General features: G+C 41.5%; 1 protein-coding gene across 1 annotated transcript in view; it reads right to left on the minus strand.

Moving 5' to 3' along the window:
- Window positions 1-201: 201 nt before the first annotated feature.
- LOC117346215 (vomeronasal type-2 receptor 26-like) overlaps window positions 202-19,749 on the minus strand; it is a 29,762-nt gene continuing 10,214 nt past the window's right edge. The window contains exons 4-6 of the mRNA XM_033915617.1: window positions 14,465-14,692; window positions 10,926-11,052; window positions 202-1,097 (exon numbers count right to left, since the gene is read on the minus strand). Of these exons, the coding sequence (XP_033771508.1) occupies window positions 202-1,097; window positions 10,926-11,052; window positions 14,465-14,692 (1,251 nt within the window). The remainder of the gene's footprint in view (window positions 1,098-10,925; window positions 11,053-14,464; window positions 14,693-19,749) is intronic.

Consider the following 19,749-nt stretch of genomic DNA (forward strand, 5'->3'; position numbering starts at 1 on the left):
GTCATTATTACTAAAATACCTACATTTAAATACATCAACCATGTTAACAAATAAGAATAATATGCATGAATGCCCATTCTCTTCCCCTGACCCACCACCTTCAATTAGTACTTGTTGACAGACAAATTACAGCAAAAAGCTTTAATGCACTTTCTGATCAATTATTTTCCCCATATTAAATGCAGTTTGGTAAAAGGGCCCCTACATTTTTCTTATGTCCTTCTTGTTGTTGCTTTCAGGCCTCAACAGAATAATATAGCATTTAGGGACAAAAATACAACCCAACAGTCCAGTGCTGGAGGCTAAAATAGCAAAAATCTCCACTGCCACCATGTACTTGCCCTTGGTGCTCAGGTATGTTGGGATAAAAGAGATCCAGACACTGCAGAAGACCAGCATGCTGAAGGTGATATTCTTGGCCTCATTGAAACTGTCAGGTAGATTTCTTGCTAGGAAAGCTATGATGAAGCTGATACCAGCCAGAAATCCCAGATAACCCAGAACACAGTAAAATGCAATTATTGACCCTTCATTACATTCAATTAGTATTTTTCCAATTTCTGATTTCATATTGAGGTATGGGAATGGGGGAGCAGTGAACAACCAGGCAAGACACAGAACTATTTGAATAAAGGAACAGGAAAGGACAATAGAGTTAGAGACCTTGGAACCCATCCATTTCCGGAGCTTGCTTCCAGGTTTGGTGGCTTGGAAGGCTGTGACCACAGTGATGGTTTTTGCCAATATGGAAGAGAGAGCAATGGAGAAAGTAATTCCAAAGGTGGTTTGTCGGAGGATGCAAGATGTTTCCTTTGGCTGACCAATGAATAACAATGAGCAGAGGAAGCAGAGCATGAGGGAGATGAGGAGAATGTAGCTGAGGTCCCGGTTGTTGGCTCTTACTATGGGAGTGTCTCTGTAATAAATAAAGATTCCCAAGATGACAGCAGTGATTAGAAAGTAGAACATGCTGATGGAAGTTAAAGTAATCCCTAGAGGCTCTTCAATAGACAAGAAAGTTATCACTTTTGGGATGCAGGCATCTCTTTTCTGATTTGACCATTGATCATCTGGACATGTTGTACAGGTGTCCATATCTGAGAAAGAAGATTATCATCTCATTATCTCACCTGTATTTCATGAGGTCTATTTACTAAAGTGCACTTAAATATCATGTGTCCTAAAATCTTCACAACTCAGCCAAGACAGAGCAGTCTATTTCATACTAACTGCATGGCGGGTGAAGGACTGTGAACTGCATATTAAGTTGGCACCTGGTAGCTTAACTCTAATGTCTGCAAATAACACAGCTGCATGTAAGAGCAGGTAGCATATGCATTCATGCTACCCAAAAGCAGATATCACAGACCATTGCACAAAAAAATTCAACCATTCCCCAATCTGAATCTTGAATACCTCCCATTCTTTACCGTTGCCTCACTCATGATCACCCAACTTTTAATGTTGGTGTCTCTGGGGGTTAGGCAGATGCATTAGCAATCCTCAGACATTTTTGTTGCTTCTGGTACTTCACACCTGAGAACTTCTCATCCCAGGAAAGTTTCTGTTTGGAAGTCATGTACCTAACTTTCCTGTTCCCTTATGTTAGAGCTCTGCTACAAGGCACAGGTTAAGGAACCCAGTTTCTCTCCTGAGCATCCTGAATGACTGGGAGGTTTCTAAGCTCTAGTTCTGTGATGTTCTGGCTCATTAGGTTTTCCAACTGAGTAGAATGTATCCAGGTAATGCTTCTGCATTGCTCAGTTTCCCCTAGCAACTGAATGGTGTAACTGAGGCACGTCAGCTCTGCTAGTGCCCCACCCCTATATTTAACAAGGCTTGAGGTTTAAAGCAGACTTTCTCAACATGCTTAAGAAAGGAAGATTAGGGTGACAAAGCAGATTATGGCATTTCTACTGCCCTGTTTCCTGAACTACTAGTGGGACTTTAGCCTTCTGCCCAAGCTTCCCAATTCTATTTCTTGCCCTAGGAAGGGAAACAGGTTGAATCAATGTTGGGCTGGCTGTAGGGGTTCTAGCCAGTGACAGGGGCTTCCTTTTGAGCTCCAGTGTAAACCTAGAGAAATCAGTAAACAAGTGAGGGACTGTCCCAGTCTATACACAAATGTAGACACATACCAAAGCCCATATTTGGGGGATAGAAAGGGACATATATAGGAAATAGCAATTAAACTCATATACAAAGCCAAAAAAATGACCATGTAACTTCTATTCTCTGAGATGCTCATTGACTCATTCCTCATCAAATTATCTATAAAATCTTACCACCTTTAAAACCAGATTTGAGCAGCTTTAATTGATAAAATCCTTATGCCATACATACCATCGAGAATACTCAGATCTAACTCCCAAAATTTGCTAATAATCCCCTCATTCCACCAGATTGTTTATGATACTACTCATAACCTGATTTTTTTCAGTCATGGCTCCATCACTTTGGAATACAATAGTCCAAGACATCTGGCAAGAGTCTTTCCTGACAAGATTCAAATCTCAAATAAAAACATTCCTATTCAAGGATGCATGCAATATGTGAGACAGAATTCTTCATAAGAGGAAGACCAACAATTTTCCTACTGGCTATTTTCCCCTTCCCATTTTTATTTATTTTATTTTTACTAAATGTAATGTTGTATTCCCCTTCACTCTCCCTAATGGATCATGATAGTTATGTAATGTTTACAACCCCTTTAAAAAATTTTTACAAAAAATGGTTTTAATTATTTTTTTCTTTTTTTATATAGTTTCTCATATTATAAACCATTTAGATATCTTTCATTGATGGTATATCAAGAAACTAATAAACTTGAAACTTATGGAAAGTGTATTCAAGCAACCTGGTACCAATTTATCTTTTCCTAGGTTTGGGCACAGTAAGATAAAGTCAGTCCTGCTAGGAACCATAAAACAAGGAAGCCAAGGTGCAGGTAGGAATGCTAAACAGATCATACCATCTTGCAAGTAGGGAACCAATTTAGACAAGCCCACATCTCTCAGGAGGAGTCAAGTGATTAAAGAACAGCCTAGACTTGTTGCTAATTTCCACAAGCCAGCAATGGAAGGCAAAGAGGTGGAACAGAGAGAAGCAGCACTGAGAAGATACAAGAAATGAAGCCACATTTGGAGAGAAGAAACACAGCCCCCCCAAAGAAACCAGATCATACAGCTACAACATTGCCCTTCTTCTAGGAAACTGCATTGGGAATAGCGTGGGAGTGGACTGCTTGGCATGATGGACCACTCGTCTGACCCAGCAGTGGCAATTTTTATGTTCTTAAACTGCTAGCACAATTTAATAGAAGAGGGGATTGTGTATTTAAATTCCCTGAAAATGGAATGCAGGAAGGGGTTCTCAGGAAAGACAAGGCTATAGTCTAGAGATTAAATGAATGTTTTGCATTTTTATTTAATGAGGAAGATAAGGAGTAGAAATGGTAGTCAATGCTGATAAAACAGAGACAATGAAACAGATCTCTGAAACACTGGAAGATATAATGAGTCAGTTTGACAAACTGAACATTAGCAAATCACCTGGACTGTATGGTTAATAACCTAGAGTACTGAGAGAATAGAAAAATGAACATACAGAGCTATTGTAATTTGTCTTTAAAATACAGCTTTGTACTGGAAGACTGGAGGATGGCCAATGTGACGCCAATTTTTAAAAAGGGTTCCAGAGATGATCTGAAAAATTATATACTGATTAGTCTGATATTGGTGCCAAGCAAATTAGTACAAATTATTATAAGGAACAAAATGACAGAATTTGTACATACTTCAGATAGGAAGGGTTTATATTCTCTTACTCCTCCTAACTCTCTTCACAGTAAATAATACAACTTTTATAGATCCTTAGAAGTACCACCTAGCATTCATACAAATTCATTGTGTCAGGCTTTATGTACTACTTTCTCACCAGTCCTTCCATACTTTACTATTAAATTTGAAACTCAAATGGACTACAATGATATGAATCATTTCAGCCATGTGGGTCTCAGGTTACAATCACTCGGGTCTTTAATATCCTGAGGTAAGCTTTTATGGAGGGCATAGCATAGCATTTTGTAACTAAGTTTGTCCAGTTAATTTTCCCTTCCCTGTTCTAAATGTTGGTGCCGCCCCTATGATGACATCAGCAGTCCAGGCTTGGTGAGTGTATTTAACTGAGACAGGAGCAAGCCACAGCCATTTTGAATTAAGTATTCAGTGGTCAGTTACAGTGGCATTAAGCTTTAGAAAGGTAACATAAGAACATAAGAATTGCCACTGTTGGTTCAGACCAGTGGTCCATCGTGCCAAGCAGTCTGCTCATGCGGCATCTCTTTGGTTAAAGACCAGTGCCCTAACAGACTAGCCCTACCTGTGTACGTTGTGGTTCAGCAGGAACTTGACTAACTTTGTCTTGAATCCCTGGAGGGTGTTTTCCCCTAAAACAGACTCCAGAAGAGCATTCCAGTTTTCTACCACTCTCTGAGTGAAGAGGAACTTCCTTACATTCACATGGAATCTATCCCCTTTCAATTTTAGAGAGTGCCCTCTAGTTCTCCCTACCATGGAGAGAGTGAACAACCTGTCCTTATCTACTAAGTCTATTCCTTCCAATACCTTGAATGTTTTGATCATGTCCCCTCTCAATCTCCTCTGTTTGAAGACGAAGAGGCTCAGTTTCTCTAATCTTTTGCTGTATGGCAGCTCCTTCAACCCCTTAACCATCTTAATCGCTCTTCTCTGGCCCCTTTCAATTAGTACCGTGTCCTTCTTCATGTACAGCGACCAGTGCTAGACGCAGTACTCCAGGTGAGGGCGCACCATGGCCTGGTACAGCAGCATGATAACCTTCTCTGATCTGTTCGTGATCCCCTTCTTTATTATTCCTAGCTTTCTGTTTGCCCTTTTTGCCACCACCGCACATTACATGAACGGCTTCATCGACTTGTCGATCAGAAATCCCAAGTCCCTTTCCTGGGAGGTCTCTCCAAGTACCAGCCCAGACATCCTGTATTCATGCATGAGATTTTTGTTACCAACATGCATCATTTTACACTTATCCATGTTAAACCTCATCTGCCATGTTGATGACGATTCCTCGAGCCTGATTATGTCACGTTGCAGATCTTTGCAATCCCCCTGCATCTTCACCACTCTGAATAACTTCGTATCATCCACAAATTTAATCACCTCGCTCATCATCCAGATCATTTATAAAGAAGTTAAAGAACACAGGTCCAAGCACCGAGCCCTGTGGCACCCCACTGGTGATGCTCTTCCAGTCCAAGTATTTTCCATTTACCCCCACTCTGTTTCCTATGCTCGAGCCAGTTTTTAATCCACATGAGTATTTCACTCTCGATTCCATGGCTCACAATTTTTCAAAGTAGTCGTTCATGCAGAACCTTGTCGAACACCTTCTGAAAATCCAGATATACAATGTTGACTGGATCTTCCTTGTCTAACTGTCTGTTTACTCCCTCAAAGAAGTGCAGCAAGTTCATCAAACATGATCTGCCTTTGCTAAAACCATGCTGACTGATCCTCATCAGCCTGTGTCTGTCAAGGTGATCAATGATGCTGTCCTTTATCAGTGACTCTACCATCTTTCCCGGTACTGAGGTCAGACTCACAGGTCTGTAGTTTCCCTGATTTCCCCTCGAACCTTTCTTGAAGATCGGCATAACATTTGCCACCTTCCAGTCTTCTGGTATCTTTCCTGATTTGATTGATAGATTGACTGAAGCAGTTCTGCTATGGTCCCTTTCAGTTCCTTGATGACCCTCGGATGGATGCCATCTGGTCCCGGGGATTTATCACTTTTAAGCCTGTTAATCAGCTTGCATATCTTTTCTAGACTAACCATCAATCCTGTCAGCTTTCCGTCTTCGTTTCCAGCATATAGCCTGATGGGTTCCGATATGCTGTGTACATCTTCTTCGGTAAATACAGATGCAAAAAATGTGTTCAGTTTGTCGGCAATTGCTTATCCTCTTTTAGCGCTCCCTTTATTCCATGGTCATCCAGAGGTCCCACCGCTTCCTTCGCGGGTTGTTTCCTTGTAATATATTGAAAGAACGGCTTGAAGTTCTTTGACTCCTGAGCTATTTTTTCCTCGTAGACTTTTGGCCCCTTTTACCACCTTATGGCACTTGCATTTATGTTTGTGCTTGTTCCAGTTTTTGTCCGTTTTTGACCTTTTCCATTCCTTAAATGAAGTTTTCTTGTCTCTAATCATTTAAGTATCGATTGAGAATTCCTTTGCGTATTGTATTTTCATTCATTAAATCTTTTATGTATCAATAGCTTCCCCTAGTGGCACAATAATGAATTGCTTTCTAGTTAAGTTTTTACAACAATAATTTTTTCATCCTTAATAGGGTCTAAAAATGATATAGATTAAAAGCATATTTCTGAATTTATATTATTTATGAACTTTAGGACTAATTAATTTTAAAGTTAAAAGTTAAAATTTAACAGTTTAGATTTAAAAATGGAAATTTAAATTATTTATTAAATTGATTTGTTAAATTTATGATTAAATAATTAATGAATGAAATAATTATTTTAATGTTAAGCTAGATCTGTTAGGATGTCACTTTATATTAAATTAAATTCATGTTTCTTTCTGTAGATGTTGGTTCTTGTAACTAAGGAGGCATAGCCCCTGATGAAACTAGAAGTGAAACAAATGGGCAGCCGTGAGGTGCAAATATAAGTGCCTTTCCTTTACAGCACTATAGAGCACTTTTACAGCACTCTATGCACTTTATAATTTATATAGAACCTGTTGAAAATTTACAAAAAGATTTATTGCACATTCTATTTGCTAAGACCAATGATGAAAACACCACCCTAGTAAGAGCATGAATAGAATTACAAATAGTAACTTGTTTGTTTGAGGTCTAATAAGAAATCTACTTATTATTGTTGTGTCCTCATCATTTGTTATTTATATCTATTGGACATTTCCTTATTTAGTTGATAGCTTCTAATTCACCCATCTTATTTTTAAGGCTCCTTCCGTTCATGTACATATACTTGAGTTTGCGGCCTATTCCTTTCTTGCATTTCCTTCCCTCTTGTGTCCTTTTTGATCCGACTTGCCTGTGATCCAGTGAGTCTTTCCCTCTATCTTCTTGCACAGTATCCTCCATGTATACACCAGTTCCAGAACCATTGACTCTCTCTCTCTTGGTTGACTGACGGCTTTCCCCTTCTTCCTAGTTTAAAAACTTCTCAACTTCTCTCTTGATGTTGCTTGCAAGTAGCCTCATTCCATCTCTGCTGAGGTGAAGTCCATCCTTCCTGTATAGCTTGCTCTTCCCCAGAACGTCATCCAGTTGCACATGAAGTGAAATCATTCTTCCTCATACCAGCGCTGCATCCACACATTGATTGCTTGCAGCTGCATCTGCCTCTTCTCATCGGCCCTGGAGACTGGCAGGATCTCCGAGAATGCTATCCTCTGAATTCTGGACTTCAGCTTCCTTCCCAGCATCCAGAACTGGTCCTTCAGTACTTCCCTGTTGTAGTTCCTGTTGCTCACGTTGTTCATCCCCACATGGATCACCACCACCGTATCTTTTTCTTTCACAGTCGATGATCCTGTCGATGCAGCTCACTATGTCTTCTACCTTGGCACCCGGGAGGCAGGTCACCAGCCGATCCAATCTTCCTCCCGCTATGTGGCTGTCAACTTGTCTGATGATGGAGTCCCCCACAATGATTGCTGTCCTCTCTATCTTATCTTGATACTCCAGCCGTAGGTCTGTGTCACTGATGTATGTCCATCTCTCTTGCCACAGGTCCGTATCCTTCATTCTCGCTGCTGTGTCACCCATTTCTTCATGATGGTTGTCCATTGGGTGATCCACACTCTCTGTAAGTATCTTTTGGAAGTTCCACTGTTGCTGGTGAGTTTCAACAGCCTCCCTGTATGCCTCCTCTATGAACTTCTCCAGATCTCAGACTTCTTCCTTGATGGTGCCCTCTGTCTTGTTCTCTGCTTCCCCTGTCTTGATGTTCTCTGCATCTCTGTCTCCCTCCTCTGCTGCTTGAAGTGCCTCCAGTTCCAGTATTCTACCCTCCAGGAGTACGACTTGTCTCTTCAGGCTCTTCAGTTCTCTGCAGAGGGGAGGTAGTCATACATATGGCAGACTGTGCAGAAAACTGGGTAGCTCAACATCTTGCTTCCATCTGCTGCTTCCATTGCTGCCTGCTTACCGGTCTACTATGGTTGTCCTCTGCGCCTTCTGTGTCTTCCTTCTGCTCTCCTTTAGTGGTGTGTGGTTGTGTGGCCTCTTTACCTGCTGTGTCTGCCTGGTTGTGTGCCCTCTCCACTTGCTATGGTCTCCTTCTGCTCTCCTTTAGCGATGTGTGGTTGTGTGTCCTCTGTACCTGCTGTTTCTGCCTGGTTGTGTGCCCTCTATGCCTGCTGTGGTCTCTTTCAGCTCTGATTTAGCAGTGGCTCATCCCTTCTCAAGGCCCTTCACAAAGGCGCTGTCGCTAAGGCGAGCACCTTTAACGCTCGCCTTCAATGTGTGCTGAATGGCTGAGAGCCATTGGCCCCTCCCCTTTTAAGGCAGAGCTTCAGTGGTCAACGGCGGGACCACTGATTCCCACTCTCACCAATTCTCCTCTTGGTCTCCTGCCTATGCTTCTCTCCTGCTCTTTTTTCCCCCTTTGTCTTTTCTCTTCCTCTGCCTCTCTCAATAACTGCTTTTCTCCTGCTCTCTCCTGCTACAGATCAACTCTGCTCCATTGGCCCCTCCCTTTTTAAGGTGGAACTTTGGTGGTTGACATCAGGGGGTGGGCGGAGCTAACTTTCACCGATTTCTCTCTTGGTCTCCTGCCTCTGCTTCTCTGCCTCTGCTTCTCTCTCCTGCTCTTTTTTCCCCCTTTGGCTTCTCTCTCCCTCTCCCTCTCTTTGTGTATTTTTTATAAAAGAACCATCTGTAAAAAGTGTTCCCACGGTGTTGAGATATGGTAGTTAACTAAGTCTAAGATAGTAATATAGCTTAGATATTTGAGTATTAAAATGTTTGTTTAGATTTTATTAGGGATATGGTACCTTGATAAACCCCTTCGGGTGAAACATGTTGGCGGTATAAATCCCTGAAAGAATGACCATAAGTTTTAAGCTAAGTATTTAAACTATTTATACACTAAGGGGGAAAAAAGTATTTATAAATTTAATAGTAAAGTATGGAAGATCCGGAAGTAGTACATAAAGCCTGACACAATGAATTTGTATGAGTGCTAGGTGGTAATTCTGAGGATCTATAAACGTATTATTTAGTGTGAAGAGAGTTAGGAGGGGCAAGAGAATATACACCCTTCCAATCTGAAGTTTGGACTATACTCTCACAGAAAATTTAACTTGAACTATTGTGCTGTTTGGTCAATCAAGAACTTGTACATAAGCATTAATGGATTAGTGACAGAAAGCCAACATGGATTTACTCAAGAGAAATCTTGCCTCACCAATCTCCTATAACTATTTGAAGGGGTGATTGAACTTGTGGATAAAGGTGAGTCAGTTTATACTGTGCATTTAATTTATCAAAAGGCATGTTAATTTTTTAACCTAATTTACCTCACTTGTATAAACAGACAGACACTTTTACAGGTCACTTTTGCAATAATTCACCTCACCTCAATAATTTTATAATAATTCACCTCAGTTTTGTAAACAAGTCCCCATCAGTTGTACAGCAATGGGAGGAAATCTTTAGATTATAAGCCCTCTATGGGAGAGGGCAAGTTTCATTTCTTTTTTTTTATTATTTTATTAAAAATATATAAATTACTCTATTCAAAAGTGATATACAATACCTCAATGTCTACTTAATCTGAATGTAAGTCCTCCTTCAGCTACAAATATAAAAGGTGAGTATTTAACACATAGGGCTCCTTTTACTAAGCTGTGATAGCATTTTTGCACATGCAGAAAATTATCGCATGCTAAACCCACACTATGCAGCTAGAACTAATGCCAGCTCAATGCTGGCATTAGCGTCTAGCATGCACGGTAATTTTCTGCGCGCTAAGCGCACTCTAAAACCGCTATCGCAGCTTAGTAAAAGTAGCCCATCATCTTAAAAAATAATATTTTGGTGATGGTGTGGCTCAACATAATATTCATGATAATATTGATGCATTTTTATTATTTCAGGGTATCTCTGTGCTTAGACTAAGCTGAGGGCCTCAGTTTTTTTGGAAAAATAGAAACATGACAGTAGTTAAAGGCCTAATGGCCCATCAAATCTGCCCTTCCTACCATCCATTATATTCTGTTCTCAATAAGAGATCCCACATGCCTGCTCCATGCTATCTTGAATTCAGGTACAGTCTATATCTCCACCACTTCCACTGGGAGGTCACTTCATGTATCTACCACCCTTTCTTTAAAGAAGCATTTTCTTAAATTACTCCTGATACTATCACCACTTAGCTTCATACTTTGCCCTCTCCATTTGGAATCCTACCTTATGTGTTTTTTGTTTTCAAAGGGACAAAGGGCAGTTCCTGAATTATCACCACAACTACTTGGCCAACTGGTAGAAATAGAGGAGTCTTGTCAAGTATTTTCCACATTCTATAAAGAAAAAATAGTCCCATCCAGCTTATGTTCTTCCTTTTTTTCTATTTTTATCCTATCAGTCACTGAATTTCCTGCACCTTATGAAATTGTATGTCTTTGTCTTTGAGTTTGTACTTGACACCCCATATTTATTTAAATTTTTATTATGTGCACAGCTAAGAAATGTAATAAGCGGTATATAAAATTTTAAATAAACTTAAAACTTAATTACACATGATGGAGACCTACATCCCTCCCTAATTTCAAGAACAGGGACCATAATAGATACCCTATATTTATTTGTATCCCGTGTTTTCCATGATGTCACCCACCAGTTTGGTTGGAGATCTCTCCATCTGCACATGGAATACAGTCATAGCAGCAGACAAACTCTCCTTCCCTGGTTAATTTCCTGTAACCTGGATGGCAACTTGGATTGCATCTGAACTGTGGCGGTTTCTGAAGATTGTAAAAAACAAGTTATGTAACTTCATTTGATACTGGACAGTTATTTCTGAAATGGAATGTTCCTTTTATTTATTTATATACTAGTGTTTAAGTCCATTACATTTGTTATAGTAATGGGTGCTAGAATAGCCTCACCTATACCCTGAAGCCACCCATGCCCTGCCTGTACCATGGCTGGATCGTGCCTCCCACTGATCCCAGTCCCACCACCTTACCTTTAACCATTTCCTTAGTCCTCTGTACCCTTTAGACCCTCATCACACCATTTCCCTCTCTAACACCCTCTACCATCTCTCTCTGAGCCTGTTTCACCATTTTTGCCATATTTTCCCTTCAGGTCTCCTTTATCCTTCCCCAAGGCCATATGTCTTTCTTCTGCAGCAGCAGCAGCAGCAGCAGCATTTCCCTGCCCCCATTTCCCTGTGCAGCAGCAGCATTCCCCCCTCCATTTTTATTTGCAGCAGTATTTCCCTCCCCCACCCCACTTCCCTGTGCAGCAGCAAAAGCATTTCCCTCCCCCACATTACTTTAGAACAGCAGCCACAGCAGCATTCACTCCCTGTCCATTTCCCTCCCCCCATACCACTTCCCCGTGCAGCAATAGCAGCAGTATTTCCCTCCCCCTGCACTTCTCTGAGCAGCAGCAGCAGCGGCATTTCACTTCCCCTCCATGTCACTGTGCAGCAGCAGCAGCAGCATTTTCCCCTACCCCCTTTCCCTTCCCGCAGTCCCGACAAACCTCCCAACTCCAGAAGCAGCTGCAGTACTCTAAACATGCTGCTTTGTGGCCTTCTACTGCCCTGATTTACTCTGGCACATCCCTGATGACATCATCAAAGACGCAGCAGATCATATCAGGTCAGTAGAAGGCCGCAAAGCAGCATGTTTAGAGTGCTGCGGCCGCTGCTGTAGTTGGGAGGTTTGTCAGGACTGTGGGAAGGGAAGGGGGGAGTACGGCAAGGGACTACGGGATCCGGCCAGACCACGAGAAGGGAGGGTCAGACCATGGTGAGAGGGTCAGATGGGTTCATTGGAGTACTTTGTGGGGCTGTTGTAAGTGCGGAAGTACTGTGTGGGGCCACAATTCACTTTGGGTTCAGCTTCCAGGGCATTTTGCTCATTGGAGTACTGTGTGGGGGCGTTGTAAGCATGCATATGCACTCATGACTGCCACGGATATATGGATCACGGAACACGCAGGTAGGAGTGCGCATGTGCACTTAGCATGTTATTATAGTATATTGTCATCATGTGTAAAAGAATATTTCATGCTTAGGAAGACTGTTGTAAAAATACCCCAAAAGTGTTGAATCTTGTCAGTGCATAGACAGATTAGACCAGCCTCAGATCAGATGTGACCACTTTCATGGAGATAGATTTATAAAGACTAATTAAGTTATATAATATTATTTAGAGACTAGTCTTATAGCCCATTACATTAACACACATTATATGTGTGTGTGTCTGTCTTTATTTCTTTTTCTCTCTGTATTTCTGTCTTTTTTAGCCCGTTACATTAACGGGTGCTAGAATGTATGTGTGTGTCTGTCTTTATATTTTTCTTTCTCTGTCTCCTTAGCCGCTTTCTGTATTTCTGTCTTTCTTTGTTTTGGCTGTCCATCACCACCCCTTGCGTGCTCCCCCTGTCCATTCTCCCTTCCTTTTACCTCCCCTTATCCAGCAGCAGCCCTTCTCCCTTGTTTACCTCCCCCCTGTCCATCATCACCTCTTCCTGCTCCCCCTGTCCAGCAGTACGCCTCCCTTCCTTTCCCCCCATCCATCAGCACCTCTTCCTGCTCCCCCTGTCTAGCAGTAGGCCTCCTTTTTCCCCCCCTATCCATCAGCACCTCTTCCTGCTCCTCCTACTCCCCCTGTCCAGCAGTAGGCCTCCCTTCCTTTTCCCCCCGTCCATCAGCACCTCTTCCTGATCCCCCTGTCCAGCAGTAGGCCTCCCTTCCTTCCTTTCCTCCCCACTCCTGTCCATCAGTACCTCTTCCTGATCCCCCTGTGCAGCAGTAGGCTTTCCTTCCTTTTCCCCCCTGTCCATTAGCACCTCTTCCTGCTCCCCTTGTGCAGCAGTAGGCCTCCCTTCCTTTCCCCAACCCCCACCAAAGCAGAATCTCCCCTCTGTCTATCCCCCCAACAGTCCAGCATGTCCCATCAATCCATCCTCACCTCTGTCTGCCGTTCGCCATGCGGTCTAACCGCTGCCGACAGGCGGGGTCCAGCTCCGTTAGCAGAAGTCCCTGGTTGGTCCTCCCCCACCCCTCCCGTACACGCCAACCACCCTGCCCGGTCAAACCGCGGAGTGTCGCTCCCTTCGCCACCCATGGACTAAAGTGTTTCCCTTCCCATCCGACCATACCATTCGCTCCCCCCACCCTCCTTCCACACGGTTGCACTGTGGCCCTCTCGGAGTCAACGGAAGAGAGGTGAGCGGAGAGCAAATAAGAGGCGCTGGAGACAAACCTTGAAGATGGGGGGTCATAGGCTTTTTCGTCCCTCCACTGCGGCAGGAGCCTGAGCCAGCATAGGCGGTTGAGGGGGAAGGTTGTGGTCGGAGTTGCTAGGCTGCAGCGGATGTGTGAGTTGCGAGTGTGGGGCCTGCAGCGGCACAAGGTGGAGAGCAGGCTGTGGTGATGTAGTAGGCGTGCATGCGCACTCGTGTTTCCGCGACGGGATCAGGGAACACAATTTTTTAGTGCGCATGCGTGGCCTATCATTTTATTATATTAGATTACTATGGACAGGTTATACTAATCAATAATTGAACATTCATAGTGTATCACATTAAAAACAAAAACTGTGCAGGAAAACAGCCTATTAAAGAAGGAAGAACAGCCAACAAATTTTGATTTGATTTGATTTCTTATTCAAAATAGAAAAATTCTACAAACAGCATCATGTCCCTCTCACATCCCACTTGCTCCCTTAAAAATAATACCTTCTCCTTTCAAAGTAAAGGAGATGAGAAGTTGTTCAAGCAGCTGCCTCAGCATCCTGAGGTTTTGAGTTCAATTCCCACAGCAGCTCCTTGTAACTCTGGTAAAGTTGTTTAATACATGTCTAAAACATGTAAAAACAATTTGCAGCCACAGAGAAAAAGTAGCATATCAAGCCCCATTCCCTTTTTTTATTATTTCAAATGAGCCAGGAGTTTGTTCCAAGAAAGTAGAGAGACATGCCTATAACAGCTAATTAGTGTCAATTAACCTCAAGAATTGATAGTACCTAATTAATATATGTATACATCTGGGATCAGGACCCCAATTTAAGTGGGCTATACAGCATCTGAAGGATAAATATTTGCCCATAAAGCCAAAATATACCATTCTTTTGACCATTTTATGGCAAGTTCCATGATTCCAGTTTGGAACAACATCTCTGATCACTTAAATCTCACCTGAGTGAAAGAACTCTCCCAAACTATTGCTTTCTCATCAATGGTGAAATCCTGCCCAGGGGGAGCGTGGGGGTTATAATGCCCAACAACTTCATATTTCAATGTCATATTAGGAAGTAAGATAAAATTCATAATATTGTATCCTGTGGTGAGGTCTCCATTTTCATCCAGGTACATCTCTTCCCCCAGACCATTCTTAAAGTGGAGGTTCCTCAGATAACGATGGAGCTAAGAAGTGAGGGGTGCATTTTAAATAGTGCCAGGTTAAACAGGTAATTTCAAGCATACATAAACATTTTTTATAATTATAAGAACTAATTTTAAAGCTATTTTTTGAGGTAAAGCATTCTTTCTCTCTTCCCACTGACAGATGGGCACAACCTTAAAGTACAGACTGACTCCCTGAAGAAGCTTAGGAAAATTATTTTATAATAGCCATATTTATTACTGATTTATTCAATTTTCTATACTGTTCTCCCAGGAGAGCTAAGAATGGTTCCCTGATTCCATTCTAGAAGTGCAGTATACAGTAAAAAAAAATCCAGTAAATAATGCAACTAGCCAGTGAATGAGGTGAAGGAACGCACAAAGAAAATAAATATACATTATCTTTTCAATTCATTCTTCCATCTTCAATGACAAATATATAGGAAGTTGGGACTGTAAGAGCAAAGACCATGCCATTGCACAGAAAAATGACATGAAAGGGGTACCAAATGACAGATAAAATTTCTTGCATAAATATCATAGTCATGATTTTTGAACCTCAGAATTGGGTTATTTTATGATACAGATTGTATAAATGGGCTGAAGATGATTTTAGCTCCAGTGGTTGGAATGTAACAACAGTGCCTTGCGGATTTCAATGGTGTTTATCTCAGAAATAGCAAAAATGATGAGGATCAAACATTTTATATCACATTCATTGTTGGTTTAATCATGAATTAACATGAATTTGATTGGCAGTTTGGATAGACTTTTTTGCAGTCATCTACTGTTACTATCAGGTACATAATCAAGAACCTTAGATACCCAAAAATTCATATAATTTGGCACTTGGACATCTTACTAGTCAAAACATCCAAGTGGTCACTATACATTCAGAGTAGAAATGGGTGGGAAATATGTGGCTTAGACATAGATATCCTGCACCTATAATCAAACCTTTTCCAGTGTGTCATAGATGGAAATTAACTCCCTCTTTTACTAACATAAGAACATAAAAATAGCCTTACTAGGTCAGACCAATGGTCCATCAAGCCCAGTAGCCTGTTCTCATGGTGGCCAAGCCAGGTCACTAGAACCTGGCCAAAACCCAAGGTGTAGCAATATTCCATATAGGGCAATATAGGGCAAGCAGCTATGTTTTTTTAGCACATGCTAAATGCTAATGCATCCATATTATCCTATTATCCTACGCGTGTGTTGATGTAGCGCGTGATAAACGCATGATAAAATGCTTATCGCACCTTAATAAAAAAAGGCCTAGAGCAATTTGAGAATCATCTAAGTGCCAAAAACATACCCAAATTGATCATATGGGATTAATTAATGTCCCTCCACATTCCACCAGTGATCACTAAATGCTTCCTAACACAAAAACATGTGAAAATAAATTAGTATATACCTGTATCTAGAACAGGAAAGCCTAGTAAAGCATCACACAGAGGTCTTAAGTAACCAAGTAGGTGGACTAGTGAGCCATAGAGAAGAAGAGCCAGGACCATAAATCACTTTAACCAGTACATTTTTGGTGAAAAGTGTGAGACTACCAAAACCCTACAATACTACTGCCATATAGGTATACCTGCAGCCAAAAGGGTGGGTATAATTGATTTGAGGAGAGTTTAGGGGGCTTACCATAAATGATAAGGGGGTTATGGTGAGATGTATATGTGGCAAACAAACCAAAACTGCAGACTTGTACACGGTGCAGGCAAATTTTATTTTGACAAATAAATCTTAACTAAAAACCTTTTACCAGACGGGGGACCCAACACGGTCCGTGTTTCGGACAACCTTCATCAGGGGTCCATGGTAATAAAGGTAAAAAGAAAAATATCACAAAAAGAAGCCTGGAAAAATAGCGTTTGGTAGCACACCAGTGAATCTCCGAAATGCACTACAAGTTCGTCACTGGTGTGCTACCAAACGCTATTTTTCCAGGCTTCTTTTTGTGATATTTTTCTTTTTACCTTTATTACCATGGACCCCTGATGAAGGTTGTCCGAAACATGGACCGTGTTGGGTCCCCCGTCTGGTAAAAGGTTTTTAGTTAAGATTTATTTGTCAAAATAAAATTTGCCTGCACCGTGTACAAGTCTGCAGTTTTGGTTTGTTTGCTCTGGTCTGTTTTTTCACTGCAGACGAAGTTGGACCTCTGGTTCTTTTGTTGAGATGTATATGTGGCACCATTTATGTAAAGTTCACAGTAGTTCCTTCTATAGTAGCCCCTCCCATGTCCAAATATTGTAAATTTGGAAATTTCCAACTAGGATGCTTTGTGGTCAAAAAAATGAGGTATACATTTGGTTAACCTGGTGACTTAAATGTCCAAGTTCATGAATTAAAAAACAAATTTGGATATCCAGCAGTTCAGCTTTTAAAAAAGGCTGTTCTTGTACTTCCAACTTTGGATGTTTTTCAGGAAATGTCCAAAGTTGGACTTAAAGTGCTATTTTTTGTTAGTATGTTTATGTTACACATAAAGGACTGGATTCAATAACTGGTGCTTAAAAAATCATTACTGAGGGCTATTCTACAAATGGTTCTTAGAATCAGGATGAACTCAAGCTAGAAAAAAAACTACAGGAACTACAAATAGAATCACAGAATACTTTTGAGATTCTATTTTCTATGAATTGAATTGAGAGCCATAGCTATCAATAAGCATGGCCATTTATACCATCTGAAATACAGTACAAATGCAGACACATAAATTAAGGGCTCCTTTTACAAAGGTGCACAAGGGTGTTTAGTGAACGCAGAAAATTACCGCGTACTAAAGCAAGCTGTAGCTGAAAATCTACCGCCTGCTGAAAAGGAGGCAGTAGCGGCTAGCGTGCTCGGGAATTTAACGTGCACTATTATGCATGTTAAGGCCCTAGTGTACCTTTGTTAAAGGAGCCCTAAGTGGGGATCTCCCCTTATTCTATAACTATCTGTGTCACCTTGAGGAATGACCCTAATCTACTCGTAAATCTACCCTTTTGTTGCCCCCTTTTTGGACTCATGTAAAATTTAAGCACAAATTCCACACCTAAATTTATACATGAAGATTTTAATTAATGCCAATTAGCACCAAGATTTGCTTGTTTTTTTCTCAGGTGTGCAGGAGCTATCAGGTCATGTTGCCATCTTGTGTATATTCCAGATGAAATCCCCACCCAAACGTGGGGTTTAAATTTATTTAACTATGAATATCCTTAGAGAGCACCACACAAGTAATTTAAATGGAAACAATCTTTTCCTGGTCATTTAAATTACTTTGAATATTTGTGGTTGGCTGATCATGAGTGTTGAGTGTATGTATCAAAACCATGGAGGGAAGAGACAGTCGCGTACCTAGCATATGTGGTACCCAGAACCCATCATTTTTTGACACCCCCCATCTGTATGAAAAACGTGATTTTAGTAACAATCCACACGTCACACAAGAGTGTACCTAGGAAAAGGCAGCATCTTACATATTGCAGTGAGCAGTACGTCAATACACCCATTGTAAAACTAAACAAGCCAGACTAGTACAGATCAATCCTACACAGTCAATCCTAACAGAAAACCATGTCTTTTTGAACACACAGAACACAGAAAACACCTTCGCCTAGTATGTAATCACAAATTAACCCCTCCCCTTTTACAAAACTGTAGTGTGATTTTTAGCCATGGTGGTAACAGCTCAGATGCCAACGCTAAAAAACGCTCTACAGTTTTGTAAATGGGGAGATAGAATAAAAATACGTAGACAAAGATTAAATTGAAGCACCAAGAAGCTGGGCTCTGCATACAATGCAACACCACTGAAACAGCAATGCATCTCCCCTAAAGCAAAAATAAATAAATAAATAAATATAATTTTTTTTCTACCTTGTCTTCTCTGGTTTCTGCTTTCCTCAGCTTCTTGTCACTCTCTTCCTTTCATCCACTGTCTATCCTCTCTCTGCCCCTCTGCATATTTTCTCCTTCTATTCACCTTCCAGAAACTTTATGCCTCCCCCTTCCCCCTACACCCCCATGGTCTGGCATTTCATTCTCTCCTCTCCCTTCCCCCCACTTCTATCAGCATCTGCCCCCTTTCTCACCCTTCACCATGTTTCCATACTACCCTGACCCCCCTTTCTCACCCTTCACCATGCTTCCATACCACCCTGACCCCCTTTCTCACCCTTTACCATGCTTCCATATCACCCTGACCCCCCTTTTTCTCCTTCCACCACCCTGCTATGCTTCTTTCTCTCTCCATTGAAATCAGCAAGGTCCCGCGATGACTACTACTGCTGCCTCTGCTCCGGAAGAGGTAAGTGATGTTGGAGAGGGGTTTTATTCTTTATTCAAAGTATTTGATTAAACGCTTATCTAGCAGTACAAAGCACTGAACAAAATTTAAAAATTACAGGAAGACAGACGTGTCTACAATATAAAACATATATATTTAATTATTAGACAAACCTAGACTAAACAAACTCAAATCTTTGAAACAATAGGAAAAGGGGCGGAAATACAATTTTTATAGAAAGAATACATAAAAGGAAAATAAAATAAGAGAAGGGAAATAAAATAAAAAAAAAATGATTAAGAAATTAGTTGCATGAGAATAAAAAACATTTGGGCTGGCAGATGTAGAGAGTTTTGGCAAGGTACCATGATAACTGCGGCTGCAGGTCCACCTCCCTCCAATGTCACTTACCTCTTCCGGAGCAGAGGCAGCATTAGTCGTCATCATGGGATCTTCGCGCACTTCAGCACAGCTGCCGCATTTATGCTCTTTGGGCCTGATTCTCCAAACTGCGTCCCGATTTTAGGCAGCTGTAGGCGTTTTTTAAAAAAATGCTCCCCAGGCAAGCCGCCTATATTGAAGGCGCCTCTGGGAGCCTAGGGAGACCCGCAAGATGCCTAAGCTTGCCTAAGGGCCTTAGGCGAACCTTGGCGGCCCTACGCGTCTCCCTAGTAGAGGAAGAAATGCTTAAAATGTAGGCCAGCAAAATGCTGGTCTACATTGTAAGTAGACACGGCCGCTATACTTATTGCGGCAAGGGATCTCTCTGCCGCTATAAGTATAGCGGGCC

Source organism: Geotrypetes seraphini, chromosome 12, assembly GCF_902459505.1.
Source record: "Geotrypetes seraphini chromosome 12, aGeoSer1.1, whole genome shotgun sequence".
In the NCBI taxonomy this organism is placed as follows: Eukaryota; Metazoa; Chordata; class Amphibia; order Gymnophiona; family Dermophiidae; genus Geotrypetes; species Geotrypetes seraphini.